This window comes from Arachis stenosperma, chromosome 1, assembly GCF_014773155.1.
Source record: "Arachis stenosperma cultivar V10309 chromosome 1, arast.V10309.gnm1.PFL2, whole genome shotgun sequence".
Classification (NCBI taxonomy): Eukaryota; Viridiplantae; Streptophyta; class Magnoliopsida; order Fabales; family Fabaceae; genus Arachis; species Arachis stenosperma.
This window is the reverse complement of record NC_080377.1, coordinates 74,652,839-74,668,445: the sequence shown is the minus strand read 5'-3', so window position 1 is coordinate 74,668,445 and position 15,607 is coordinate 74,652,839. Positions and strand designations below refer to the sequence as shown.

At 39.0% G+C, this 15,607-nt stretch overlaps 1 protein-coding gene across 1 annotated transcript; it reads right to left on the bottom strand.

Moving 5' to 3' along the window:
• Positions 1-9,718: 9,718 nt before the first annotated feature.
• On the bottom strand, positions 9,719-10,941 carry LOC130981177 (uncharacterized). Its single transcript, XM_057904798.1, has 3 exons — positions 10,564-10,941; positions 10,166-10,498; positions 9,719-10,075 (listed from the first exon to the last, which is right to left on the bottom strand). The coding sequence occupies exons 1-3, from the start codon at positions 10,939-10,941 to the stop codon at positions 9,719-9,721; spliced, it is 1,068 nt and encodes a 355-aa protein (XP_057760781.1).
• Between the last annotated feature and the right edge of the window lie 4,666 nt (positions 10,942-15,607).

The window sequence follows — 15,607 nt, the reverse complement described above, 5'->3', positions numbered from 1 at the left end:
CTAAGCACTTGAGCATTCCAACTCAAGTGTCTCCTCTTAATCAACCCCCATGTCAAGTGGAATTTCTACTCCATTGTCATGGAATTAATAATCATAAAAATATAAGAAGACATAATTAAATAAAATAAAATAGAGAATTAAAATTAATTAAATATAAAAATAACTCTATATATTAATAAATTCAAAATGCAACATAATTATCTGAACAGGGTCAATGAGTAACTAATTAAGAATAAGGGAATAAGGAAACAAACTAAAGTAATGACTTCAACGAAGGTGATGACTCTTCAACATCCAAAATCCAAGCAAAAGCATAAACTTTGAAGGTAAAAGTAATTCTAGATTCAGATCTAAAATTAAGAGTAATCCTAATATCAATGTATCTGAATGTGTGTGGATGCTTGTTGAGCCTCTGCATGTTCCCTTGCTTATTTTGTGTTTCCGGGCCAAAAATTAGGTTAAAACGTGGCCCGAAATTGTCTCCAGCGTATCCTGTAATTTCTGCAGATCGCGCAGGTCACGTGATAAACCCCGATTTCGTGATTTATCTTGTGCTTATATTGGGGGATTTTACCACCTTTTCCCACATTTATCCAATGAAATAGCATGTTTTGTAATTCTCCCTTAAATTATGCTTAAGTATAAAAACATGCTTTTTAGGCCTTAAATTGGTGATTTTAAATTTACTATAATTCTATTCGATGCCTTGATGTGTTTGATGAGTGATTTCAGGTTCATAAGACAAGTATTGGATGGAAGAAATGTGGAGAAAAGCATGCAAAAGGGAGAATGTATGAAGAAACAAAGATTGGGAATGCATCAATGGACGCGCACGCGTACAAGGCGCGCACGCGCAGAAGTGGTTTCGCATAAGGACGCGCACGCGTACATGCCGCATCTGCGCGGATGATGAATTTTCCAATCGACGCACACGCGCACATGGCGCGCACGCGCCGATACCAGTACGAGACCCACTTAAAGGCAAAACACCGGGGGCGATTTCTGAGCTGCCCAGGCCCAAATCCAACTTGTTTTTGAGTGTATTTCATGCAGAATTGAAGTCTAAGCTAAGTGGGAGCAATTAGTTTAGCCAACATGAGCCTTTAGTTAGTTTTCTAGAGAGAGAAGCTCCCTCTTCTCTCTAGAATTAGGTTAGGATTAGGTTAATTTGTTATAGATCCATGTTTAATCCCTTGATCTCATCTTGTTTCCTTTATAATTTTTCATTTCTACATCTTGATCCTCTTAGTTTTCATGTTAATTTCTCTTTTTGCTACCTTTTGTGATGATGAACTCATGTTAGATTTGGTTTACATTTAATGCAATTTAATGTTGATGTTTCCTTTTATTGATGAATTGAGTTGTGATCTTACTTCTCTTGCAATTGATAGTTGATAGATTTTATTATTCTTGCCATTTATGATGTTTACCTTTATTTCATTCTACATGTTTGATGAAATGTTCTCTTTAGTTATTGAGTAGTTTTGTCAACTCTTGGTCTAAACTAAGGGAATTGAGTAAACTTGAGTTATTGGGTATGATGGAATTGGTGAATTGAGAACCCTTGGTGATCAATTTGGCACCCATTGACACTAACCCACTACTAAGCTAATTAGTAGGTAGGTTGGGACTTAAGGGTCGATGTGATCAAACCTATTTGACGTACTTCAAGCTTAGGAGTAGATGTTACGTACTTAAAGCTTTCGAGAAGTAGACTTAATGGGTTGGCCTCTCATGATCATCAATATTTGGTTTGATGACAAGGATGGTGATCTCAGTTACCTAAATCCTAGCCAAGAGTTCTTTATCTTGCTTTCTTTAATTACTTGCTCAATTTATTTTTCTTGCCCCTCTCATGAACCAAAACCCCCCTTTACCCCTTCATAGCCAATACGCATACACTTCATTATTTCCTAGGGAGACGACCCGGAGTGCAAATACTCCGGTTAATTCTTATTAGAGGTTTGTTATTCGTGACACAACCTAAATTTTTTGCATGTGAGGACTTTTTGTTGGTGTAGAACTATACTGGCAACGAGAATTCATTCAATTGAGGAAATTCTATATCAACACAAGAGTCTATGCATCAAAATGGCACCGTTGCTGGGGAATTGCAATGGTGCTATATTATTGGCTATTGTATATATTGTGAATAGCTTGGTTTTTGGTTTGTTTGTTAGTTTTTGCTAGTTTTAGGATTTGGTTTTCTTTGTTTCTTGTTAGAATTTATTTTTGTTTTTTCTTATCACTATGAATTCTCATCACTTTGGCTATGAGTGTGGTTCAAACTATGTTGTAGGAAATGGAAGCTTCAATGAGGATGTGTATCAAGGATTTGGAGATCAAGGGTAGTAGGAGCTTCAAGCATTTGATCAACCTCCATGGCAACAACCTCCACCAATGTACCATGAGTAAGAACCACTCCAAGATGCATACCAATCTAATGTATGTGATGACCCTCATTGTGGTTGTCAACCACAATCATCATATGCAAATGAACCCCCTCCTCAACATAACCCTCCACCATACTCACAAGCCTCATGCCACCATTCACCTCCATATGATTCTAACCCACACCTACCATACCAACCACCATATGAACCATATATAGAGCCACTACCATTCCAACACCAATACTCTCATGAACCACAAAGTCCATACTCACCACCTCAAGAATTTCACCAATATGAACCACTTTCCAACTATAATACCCTTCCCTCAAACAATGAACCCTCTCTTCCACCATCACCTCCCGATGAAGCCCTCATGCTAGAATTGAGAGATCTTGAATCTCATATCTTAAGGCGACACAAGGAGAATGAAAAGAAATTTGAGGAGTTAAGAGCAATGATGGCTATCATGGTAGAAGCCATCGGCAACATAGTCTCATCCCGCCTAAGCCTATGCGATCAAGGCACTCCCATTGTTGAATATGGAGAAGTACCCAAGGAGCTTAGTGAGGGAGTGAACTTGAAGCTCCAAGGTAGAGAAGAGGAGTTAAAGCAAGAAATGCAACAAGAGGAGGAGGTAGAGATCATTGAACAAGAGGAAGTAATGGTTGGAGCCTTAGGATATGTTGAATACATAGAGGAATCACAAATTGAAGAGCCTTCTTCCATGGAGTTTGAAGTTGATGTTGAGGAGGAGAGTGCACAACCTCCAAGGCACAAAGTGATTGAAGAATTGGAAGAAGTGTCCCAAACAATAGGTCCTCCTATTTATGATGATTCCGCATCAACATATGATCCCTTTGAGTTTGAAGAATCCTTCCCCACCATACTTGGAATTGATAATGAGGTAAATTTTACTCAACCTCCTATTTATAATTTGAGTGATGTGGAAGAGCTAGAGGACATTGGTGAAGAAGAAGAATAGGAACTTGAGGAGGTTTGGCAAGAAGTAAAGCTTGAAAAACCTTGCCAAGTGGTGGAAGCCTCTAGGAGAGGATGGACGGGAGTAGAGCGCGCCTTGTCAAGATCATTGGGAACTCCTCCACCTAAGTTGTCATCTAATCCTTCATTTGAGTGGGTAAAACTTCTAACTCTTGGCTTTATTATCCCACTTAAATTTGGTTTCCTTGAGACGGATGGCCAACTTAGGGCGCTTTGTGGAATTAAGCGTAAGAGGAGGATGTTTAGTGGTTGGCGTTGTAAGTCTAGACTCATTATGGTTGAAGCTTCAAGGAGCAAAGGTTGGACTAGTGCTCAATTGGATGGGTCTGGAAGGACAGTTTGGTGCTTCCATGAGAATTCATCTCTCTTGCCACCCGAAGAAAATCACCATGATCAACTCAAGGACGGGTGTGAAAACAAAGTGTGGATCCCGGATCACACAAGGAAAATCAGCTTTGGGAGCCTATGGTTTGTGAAGAACTCCATCAAAGCTTGGAGTTATTAACTTTGAATGATGAAGCACAATGAAAATCCAAGCATTGGTGGATGTTCAAGGATGAATTCAAGCATAAGCCACCTTGATGAGGAGCTCCCTGTAAGTCCAACTTAAGGACAATAAACAAAAGTGCTAGGTGGGAGACACCCCACTATGGTAACATCTTTCCCTTTTCCTCTTTGTAAATATTGGTAATTTAGGTTTAATTTCATGTTTTGTTTAGTTAGTTGAGTTTATTTGAGAGTCTAGTAGGTTGAATAAGGTCTTGTGATGTTTCGGTAGCTGTTTAGAGGTTGGGAATGCTTGGTTTGGTGCAAAAATATAGAAAAATTTTGAAAAAATAGAGCACCATCCAAGCGCACGCGTGCTTCACGCGTATGCGTGAATCAAGCAATTTCGACCATCCACGCGCCCGCGTCATGTACGCGTACGTGTGGATTAAATTTTTCCACTTCCCATGCATTCACCCGAGAGTTGTGCCTGAAGTGTGCCAACTTTGTGCCCCAGGGCACGCGCACGCGCACTTTGTGCATCCGCGTCGACTCTCTGCTTTGCCATGCACGCGTACGCGTCAGCCGCGCATATGCGTCGCTTCCATTTCATCAATCCACGCTTGCGCGCACATGACGCGCACGCGTGGATTGCCCTGTTTCAACCATCTTCTTTTCTTCCCTTCTTTCCATTTCTTTCCTTCTTCTCTTTTCTCTTCTTTTCTTTCCACCCTTCAAACATCATCCAACACTACCAAACATCATATAACACCATTTCTTTTAGTTAGTTAGTTAGTTTAATTTTTGTTTTCCATTATAAGTGTTAGATTACTAATCTTGTTTACTATTTACTGCTACTTATTACTGGTAGGATGTTAGTTTAACATCATTGTTATTAATCGTCATTGTTGGATTTCTTTGTTGAGGTTGTATTTGGTTACCTGGTTTGGAACTTTTCATGTTTAACATTTGTGAACACCAGGTACATGTTACATTGCCTTCATGCATCTTAACTCTTTGAATTGCATGTTTTGGCCACCATGCATTCATTATCTATTGTTAGGCAATTGTATATTATCATTATTTTTTTAGGTGATGCTTGTTTATGGTTTACCCTTATTCACATCACTTATTTCATGCATTGAGATTGTAGAGTTGTGAAATTGGATCGAGAGCTTACCTAGTGACATATTTTTTAGCTTTATAAAACTTTGTGGGCCATGCTTGCTATGTGATTGATTTTCACTTCTATCTTCTTTTTCATAAGTTCCATAGCATCCATGTGTTTCACCTCTATGCGACTTAGGTGTTGCAACAACTTCAATATGTGTCATTGATTGTTATGTGAGTTTCATATACCATTTTGTTCACTAAGTCTACCTACACATCAATCAATGTCCATGCATTATCCAATTTTATAATTGCTTGATTAATTGCTTGAATGCTTTCATGCCTCTTCACTACTTGTTTGGTTGACTTAACCTACAAGTCTTTTGAAGTATTTCGAGCACACTAGAATGAGTGAAATGTGTGTCTTCTTTTGTATAATTGTGACATGGTTTCTAAATACTAGGGTGTGAGTTCTAAACCGCATGCAAGTTAGGACCCACACAGTTATTTTTCATTAATGTCACACTAATTCACACACTCAATTATAGTGATTTACCTCATTCTAACAATCCATGCTTCCTTGCTTGTGCATTTACTTGTCTTATTATCTCTTGTTTTCTATGTTCAGGATGAATCATCATAAGCAAAAACGAAAGCGGGAAAAGAACACGCAGCATCGGTTGACCTACCAGCTGAAGGTAGAAACAAGGAAAGTCGCCGTACCCCCTTGCTCATCTTTGGATGCACCGAGGACGGTGCAAACTTTTAAGTGTGGGGAGGTCGTCTGACCACTCGACATTTCTGGGTGACAAGTTTCTAATCCCAACACTTTTGCATTTTATTTTTAGGTCTTTTAGGATTTTTGGTTGCATTGCATATGTATATATTAAGCTTAGTCAAAATCATGATATTTTCTAAGGATTTTATCTATAGGGCACCCCAATTGATTGAAGAAAAAAAATTTTTTTAGAACTTGCTTGAATTATATACTTTGTGGATCATGTTTTGAGCAAAGAATACAAGCATGTGAAATTTGAGCCTAATTGTGTGGTTACATCATATGACCACTTATTTCATTCTTGTGTGCATTATTCTCTTTCTATGATTGTAATCTTTGATTTGTTTGATTCTTTATGTCCATTATTTTGTGTATACATACATTTAGATGATTGAGGCCATTGTTCAAATAGCTCACTTACCAGATAGCCTACCTTTTATCTTCCATTGTTAGCCAATTTTGAGCCTATGCTTAACCCACTTATTCTTAATTGAAGCATATTACAAGCCTAAGTGAAAAACAATAAATGTCCTTAATTTGGATCCTTGATTAGCTTAGGCTAGTGAGAGTGTTCATCATTTGATTTTGAAAAGGTGGAAACATTGGGTAGAGATAAAAGTGTGTTTTGTATTTGTGTTAAGAATCTTGGGAATTGGGTACATACGCATGGATTAATCATTTGTAAACCATATGCATCAATGTTCTTGTATACATTTTAGTTTGGAAAGAGAAAAAAATGAGAAAAACAAAAGGAAAAAAATATATATATATACAAAAAGAAAGCAATATATATATAGAAAAAAGAAAGAAAAAGAATTGCAATAAAAAGGGGACAAAAATGCCCCAAAGTGAAGTTCAATAATAATCAATGCATATATGTGGTGATCAATTTAGAATGCATGAGTATGTGGAAAAGTGAAGAATATGTAGTTAGGTTTGTTTAGAATTATATAGGTTGTCATAGGTTAGGTGGGAAGTTTAAGTTAATGAAAGATTCAAATCTCAAGCTCACTTGACCATATGCATCCTACCTTGACCCTAGCCCCATTACAACCTATGGGAAAGTCCTAATGATTTTTGTATGCATGCATGAATTAATTGTTGATTGTTAGATGAAAAACAAATCTTGGAAAGCATGATTAGGTGAGAATTGAGTGAATTAACCCCATATACTTGAGTTCCTGGAGCGGATACACATCCGGTGAGGGTTCAATTGCTCAGTTACATGTTTCCACCCATGATCATCTTCTCTTGCAAGTTTATAAGATCTTTCAATGATTCAATCCAATTGTGGTTTGCTTTGATTGCTAATGCTTTAGCCCTTGTGCTTGCATGTGTATTCTTGGAGGTTAATTCATTTTTGACTAAGCCATTGCATTCATATAGATAGATTGCATATAGATAGGTTTCATTTAGTTAGTTTGCATTGAATAAATGTTAATACCCTTTGCTTCTTTCTTGATTTTAGCATGAGGACATGCTTAGTTTAAGTGTGGGGAGATTTGATAAACCCCGATTTCGTGATTTATCTTGTGCTTATTTTGGGGGATTTTACCACCTTTTTTCACATTTATTCAATGAAATAGCATGGTTTTATAATTCTCCCTTGAATTATGCTTAAGTGTAAAAACATGCTTTTTAGGCCTTAAATTGGTGATTTTAAATTTACTTTAATTCCATTCGATGCCTTGATGTGTTTGATGAGTGATTTCAGGTTCATAAGGTATGTATTGGATGGAAGAAATGAGGAGAAAAGCAAGCAAAATGGAGAATGTATGAAGAAACAAAGATTGGGAATACATCAATGGACGCGCATGAGTACAAGGCACGCACGCGCAGAAGTGGTTTCGCATAAGGACGCTCACGCGTACATGTCGCATCCGCGCGGATGAAGAATTTGCCAATCGACGCGCACGCACACATGGCGCACGCGCCGATACCAGCACGAGACCCACTTAAAGGTAAAACGTTGGGGGCAATTTCTGAGCTGTCCAGGCCCAAATCCAACTTGTTTCTGAGTGTATTTTATGAAGAATTGAAGTCCAAGCAAAGGGGGAGCAATTAGTTTAGCCAACATGAGCCTTTAGTTAGTTTTCTAGAGAGAGAAGCTCCATCTTCTCTCTAGAATTAGGTTAGGATTAGGTTAATTTTTATAGATCCATGTTTAATCCCTTGATATCATCTTGTTTCCTTTATAATTTCTCATTTCTACATCTTGATCCTCTTAGTTTTCATGTTAATTTCTCTTTTTGCTACCTTTTGTGATGATGAACTCATGTTGGATTTGGTTTAAATTTAATGCAATTTAATGTTGATGTTTCCTTTTATTGATGAATTGAGTTGTGATCTTACTTCCCTTGTAATTGATAGTTGATAAATTTTATTATTCTTGCAATTTATGATGTTTACCTTTATTGCATTCTACATGTTTGATGAAATATTCTCTTTAGTTATTGAGTAGTTTTGTCAATTCTTGGTCTAAGCAAAGGGGATTGAGTAAACTTGAGTTATTGGGTATGATGGAATTGGTGAATTGAGAACCCTTGGTGATTAATTTGACACCCATTGATACTAACCCACTACTAAGCTAATTAATAGGTAGGTTGGGACTTAACGGTCGATGTGATCAAACCTATTTGACGTACTTCAAGCTTAGGAGTAGATGTTACGTACTTAAAGCTTTCAGGAAGTAGACTTAATGGGTTGGCCTTTCATGATCATCAATATTTGGTTTGTTGACAAGGATGGTGATCTCAATTACCTAAATCTTAGCCAAGAGTTCTTTATCTTGCTTTCTTTAATTACTTGTTCAATTTACTTTTCTTGCCCATCTCATGAACCAAAACCCCCCTTTACCCCTTCAAAGCCAATACGCATACACTTTATTGTTTCCTAGGGAGACGACCCGGAGTCCAAATACTCTGGTTAATTCTTATTAGGTGTTTGTTATTCGTGACACAACCTAAATTTTTTGCATGTGAGGAATTTTTATTGGTGTAGAGCTATACTGGCAACGAGAATTCATTCAATTTAGGAAATTCTATATCAACACAAGAGTCTACGCATCATCATGTGTACGCGTCGTCCACGCGTTCGCGTCATTCAGTGATTTTCCTTGCCACGCGTTTGCGTCATTCACGCCTTCGCGTCATTCGTGCAGATTCCAATCCCCATGTTTGTGTCAGGCACGCGTTCGCGTCGCTGCGATTTCTTCATTTCGTGCGTTCGCGTGAGCCATGCGCTCGCGTCAGTGTTCGCTGGTCATCTTCTTAGTTCCTTATGTTCCTTCCATTTTTGCAACCTTCCTCTCCATTCTCTAAGCCATTCCTGCTCTATAAGGCCTGAAACACTTAACACAGGAATCACGCCATCGAATTGTATAAAGGAGGATAAAAAAATACATAATTAAAAGGTCTCTAGGAAGCAAGTTTTCAACCATGGAACAATTTTGGGAAGGAATTGTAAATACATGCAAATCATATGAATAAGTGGGTAAAGACTTGATAAAACCACACAATTAATCATAAAATAATAGTTTATCAGTTGTCTAAGAAAACTACCATGAATTTGTCCAAAAACAGAGATGAAATACTTTGTTCATGTAATCCATGAATACAACAGGTGCATTCGTTAACCCAAAGGACATTACTGCAAACTCGTAGTGTCCATAACGCATCCTAAACGCAGTTTTCGGAATATCCTCCTCTTTCACCCTTATCTGATGGTAATCGGATCTCAAATCAATCTTGGAAAACACTCCAGCTCCTTGCAGTTGATCCATCATGTCATCTATCCTTGGCAGCGGATACTTGTTCTTCACAGTCGCTTTGTTCAACTGTCGGTAATCCAGACAAAGTTGTATTCCTCCATCCTTCTTCTTCACCAATAAAACTGGCGCTCCCCATGGAGATACACTCGGTCGAATGAACCTCTTGTTCAGAAGCTCTTTCAACTAAGTCTTTAGTTTATCCAGCTCTATTGGAGCCATTCGATACGGCGCAATCGACACTGGTCCGGCTCCCGGTACCAATTCAATCGCAAATTCAATCTCTCTTTGAGGCGGGAATTCAGGAATATCTTCCGAGAACACTTCCGAAAAGTCTCTAACTATCGGGATTTGATATAAGTTCTGGGCATCACCCAAAGCATTAGCAGTCAACAAGATATAACCCTGACACTCTTCCCCACTATAGTGTACCATTACAAAGTTCAGGTAATAACCCTCGGCTATCACTGCTCTATTTTCTCCTTCCGGCATAAACTGAATTGACCGCTCAAAGAAATCCAACAAAACCTGATTCTTTGACAACTAATCAAACCCCAAAATCATCTCTAACTCAACCATTGGTAAACAAATCAAGTCATGCACAAATTCTCTACCCTCAAGCTTGAAACCTACTTGTCTACAACCTGACCTAGTCATAACCGTCTGATGCGGAGTATGTACATGTAATTCAAATGCTAATTCTGACACTTTCAAGCCTCGTTCCTCAACTTTAGCAAACAAAATAAATGAATGCAAAGCTCTAGTATCATACAATACAACCAAGGTCTTATCACCAATAAAACAGTTACCTCTCATCAGAGGATCCGCCTTAGCCGCATCCTTGGCATTCACAGCAAATACTCGCCCTTGGTGCTGACTCTGACCCGCATTCGGGTTCTTCCCACGAGTGCACTCCCTCGCAATATAACCAGGCAAACCACAGTTGAAGCAACCATCTAAACCAACCTTTCAAGAGTCATATGGATGAAAACGTCCACAACGATCACAAGCTAAATCCGAAGAAACCTTACTCTGATTTGCTCTCCCTTTGCCACGCTAAAATTGATCATAAGTGTTCTTTCTAAAGCTTCCTTATCCTTGAGGCGCATGTCCTCCTCTCTTGAAATTTTTTCCCCCGGCTGAAAGTACTTGCCACGTCCCATAGTAGAGTTTCCTCCATGAGTGTCCTTTGACGAAGCTACTGTCTTTGCATATTCCTCCACAACTCTCGCCTTGTTCACAAGATCGGAGAAGATCCGAATCTCCATAGGAGCCACAACAGTCATGATATTGTCCTTCAAGCCCTTTTGATACTTGATGCATTTCCAGCTTTCATAGGTCTCCGGGGCACCCTGACACACCATAGAGAACCTACAAAGCTCCTCGAATCGACTAGTATAGTCCACCATGGACAAAGAACCTTGCTTCAGCTACATAAGTTCCATCTCCTTCGCTTCCCTTGCATACTCAGGAAAATACTTCTTGTTGAAGGCCATCTGGTATACATCCCAAGGGATATCGGCATTCTGAAGCTGGAGCAAACGGCATTCTGCTTGCCACCAATGCTGGGCCTCTCCCAAAAGCTGATATGCAACAAACTCTACATATTGGTTGTTTGGGACATGCTGTGCTTGCAGCGCGCGCTCCATGGCCTGGAACCAGTTATCCGCTTCTGTAGGGTTGGTTGAACCTATGAAACTTGGCGGATGAACCTTGAGAAAAGTAGCAAAGGTCATCAGAGCACCTCCTATATTATCGTTATTTCCTTTAGCATTATCATTCCCGTTTTCTTTGCCATTCCCGTTTCCGTTTCCAGCTGGTTGGCCTAACCTCTACACAACTTGCAGAGTCACAGCAGCATTAGCTTTCATCGTGTTTACAAGATTCGCCATTGCCGCCATGAATTCGGCATGGTTATCGACCGGTTGCGCATTCCTACTCTCGGCTTGTGAACGTGTACGAGCTCGTCCGTGAGTAGCCATTAGGGTTCCTGTCTACACAAAACAATCGATATCAAGGTAATCAGTCTCAATATCAAAAGCCTAGTGCTTCAATTATCCCAAAAAGGCACTCACAAACAAGCATGATATGCATTTATCAAATAGATAACCTAATAGCATCAAAGAAACAGACACAGAGTATGCAATGAAGCACAATCGGTCCATCCCTCAGGCTCACGAGGACGAACCGCTCTGATACCACTAAATGTAACACCCTAATTATCCTAAGCCTTACCTCGTGTCGTAAAGCAAAGGTTAATCAGAGGTTACGACAATTCTAAGCTCATACATATAATATATAGAAAAAATTGATATAGTCTAGATGCCTGATGAAGGTTATAGCTCAAAAATAGGATTTAAAAAGCACAAAACGTACACACGAAGCTACTAACTTAACACACAAGTGATAAACCCCAATTTTGTGGTTTATCTTGTGCTTATTTTGGGGGATTTTATCACCTTTTCTCACATTTATTCAATGAAATAGCATGGTTTTGTAATTCTCCCTTAATTTGTGCTTAAGTGTGAAAACATACTTTTTAGTCCCTTAAATTGGTGATTTTAGTTCACTTTAATTCCATTTGATGCCTTGATGTGTTTGTTGAGTGATTTCAGGTTTATAAGGCAAGTATTGGATGGAAGAAGTAAATAGGAAAGCATGCAAGGAGGAGAATACATGAAGAAATGAGCAATTGGAGAATTGAGGGCCACGCGCACGCATCATGCACGTGTATGTGTGCATTGAAGATTTGCAAGCCACGCGCACGCATCAAGCACGCGTACGCATGAGTAGAGGTTTTGGCCAGCGACGCGCACGTGTGATGCTCGACACGTGACCCACTTAAAGTGAAATTGCTGGGGGCGATTTCTGAGCTGCCCAGACCCAAATCCAACTCGTTTCTAAGGGTATTTCGTGCAAAATTGAAGATTGAGCAAAGGGGGAGCACTTAGTTGTAGTTTAGCATCATGTAGTTTAGTTTCTAGAGAGAGAAGCTCCCTCTTCTCTCTAGAATTAGGGTTCTTAGGATATTTCCATATTAGATCTAGGTCCAATTTCATGTTTTCATCTTGTTTTGTTTATGAATTCTTGCTTCTACACCTTTATTATCTTAGTTTATGATGTTAATTCTACTCTTATGTCTCTTTTATGTTTATGAATACTCATGTTGGATTTGGATCTCTTTAATGCAATTTGATGATTGATGTTCTTTTATTGTTGCTTTGAGTTGTTGATTTACTTTCCTTGCAATTGGTAGTTGGTAGATTTATATTTCTTGCTCATGATGGTTATGGAACTTGTTAATTATTACATTTTGTGATGTTTAATTTTATTGCACACTAGATGTTTGATAGAATGTTTTCTCTAGTTTTTGAGTAGTTTTCTTGACTCTTGACATAGGCTAAGGGAATTGAGTGACCTTGAGTCATTGGGCCTCATTGAATTGGTGATTTGAGAACCCTTGGTGATCAATTTGATACCCATTGGCACTAGCTTACTACTAAGTCAATTAGTAGCTAGGTTGGGACTTATGGGTTGATGTGATCAAGCCTATTTAACGTAGACTTAATAGGTTGGCCCCTCATAATTATCAATATATGTTTGTAGACAAGGATGGTGATCTCAATTACCTATGTCTAGCCAAGAGTTCTTTACCTTGCTTTTATTAATTCTTGATTTATTCTTCTTGTCATTTAAATTCTTGCCCATTTAATTTCTTGCTCTTTTATAAAATTAAACCCATTGTTCCTTAATAGCCAATAATTGACCACTTCATTGCAATTCCTCGTGAGGTAACTCGAGGTTTAAATACTTCAGTTAATTTTCATTGGGGTTTGTACTTGTGACAAAACCAAATTTTTTTATGTGAGAATTGTTTGTTGGTTTAGAACTATACTTGCAACAAGAATTCAATTGTGAAATTCTATACCGACATGACAAATCTCTCTTTATCAAAATTGCGCCATTGTCGGGGAATTGCAATGGTGCTATGTTATTGGCTATTGTACATATTGTGAATAGCTTGATTTTTAGTTTGTTTGTTGGTTTTTGCTAGTTGTAGGACTTTGTCTTATTTATTTCTTGTTAGTTTTTGTTTTTAGTTTCTCTTTCACTATGAATTCTCACCCCTTTGGCTATGAGTTTGGTTCAAACTATGTTGTAGGAGATGGAATTTACAATGATAACAAGCATCAAGGATTTAGAGATCAAAGGTGGGAGGAGCCCCAAGCTTATAAACAACCTTCTTGGCAACAACCTCCTTCCGAACCAAGTTTGACAAAAGTGCTTGAGGATATGACTACTCTCCTCATGGAGATGCGGAAGGACCAAAAAGTATTTTATTCCATCCAAGCTGTTCAAGCGTCACCGCAACATAACTACTCTCCGGATTCTCATGGGTATAATCCTAATCCTAATGCATACCAATCTAATGTATGTGACGACCCTTATTGTGATTGTCAAACACAACCACCACATACATATGATTCCTTCCCCCAACATAATATTGAACCACCATACTCACAAGCCCTTTACCACCAAACACCTCCATATAACCCTAATCCTTATCCACCATACCAACCACCTTTTGAGCCATATGAACCATACATGGACCCACAACGATTCCGACACAATTACTCCCAAGAACCACCTCAATACGCACCATCTCCATACCCTTCCCAAGATAAACCACCTTCCGATTATGAATCCTTTCCCTTAAACAATGAACACTCTCTTCCACCACCACCCCCAATGACGCCCTCACGCTAGAACTAAGAGATCTTGACTATCATATCCAAAGACAACAAGAGGGGACAAAAAAGGAGTTTAAGGAGCTAGAAGCTAAGTTAGCTACAAGAGGGGACGAAAAAGGAGTTTAAGGAGCTAGAAGCCAAGTTAGCTACTGTGAATAAAGTCATTAACCACATAGCCTTCCATCTAAGCTCATGCATTCCAAGTACTCCCATTGACGAATGTGGAGAAGCAATCAAGGAGCATAGTGAGGAGGTGAGTTTGGAGCTTCAAGGTGAAGAAGAGGAGTTAAAGCAAGGAGTGCAACAGGAGAAGGGGGTAGAGATGATTGAAAAGGAAGGAGTGGTTGAAAACCTAGGAGATGTTGGAAGTCCATGGGAATGTTGAATTATAGTGCCCTCTTCCAAGAAGCTTGAAATTGATGTTGAGGAGGGTGTACAACCTCTAAGGCATATCATAGTGGAAAACTTTGAAAAGGTTGATCAAGAGATGGATTCTATCATTGATGAATTCTTATGTACAATTGAATCCTCCCCCATTGGGCTTGACATGGAGATTAAGGAAGAAGATACCTCACCTTCCATACCCTTGGTAAGCAATGAAAAAGAGATTGAATTGGAAGGAAGCCACCAAGAGGAGGAGGTTGAGCAAGAAGCAAGCTCTATCATTGAAGATGAATCCACACCAACCAATGAGTCTTTTGGAATTGATGAACCTCCCTCATTGTGCTATAAAATTGATGACAAGGAGGACCATGCACAACTTCTGACACATGGTTTGAGCAATGAGAGGTGTATAGAAGAAGTTGGTGAGCAAGAAATTGAACTTAAAGAAGCTTGCAAAGAGGTGGAAGTTGTAAAGGAAGACCACAAGGGAATGGATCTTGCATTGGCTAAGTGTGGGGAGGTCCCCCTCCTAAGTCACTATCATCCAACACAACATTCAAGTGCGTAAAATTTCTATCCCTAAGCTTTACTTTCTCACTTGAATATGGTTTGCTTGAAAATGATGGTCAACTTAGAGCCCTTTGTGGAATTAAGAGTAGGAGAGAGTTGTGTAGTGGTTGGAGACATCACTCTAAGTTCATGATGGTTGCATGCTCGAAGTTGAATAGCAATGGTTGGTGTAGAACCAAATTGTATGGGTCTAGGAGAATGTTTGGATGCTTAATTGAGAATTTACATGCCTTGTCACCTAAATTTAACTATGGTAGTCAACAAGAAGATGGGTGCAAGAACAAGGTTTAGGACCCTGGTATTCATTTCAACAATCAAAATTCTTGGGGCCTTGTCATTTACTTAAGCATACTTGAGGGCTTTATGCGCC

Coding starts and splice junctions, on each gene's coding strand:
- LOC130981177 (XM_057904798.1), bottom strand. CDS start 10,941: ATGGTGGACTATACTAGTCGATTCGAGGAGCTTTGTAGGTTCTCTATG. Junction 10,499..10,563: donor CAAAGGGAGAGCAAATCAGA/GTAAGGTTTCTT, acceptor GACTCTTGAAAG/GTTGGTTTAGATGGTTGCTT. Junction 10,076..10,165: donor CTAGGTCAGGTTGTAGACAA/GTAGGTTTCAAG, acceptor GGGTTTGATTAG/TTGTCAAAGAATCAGGTTTT.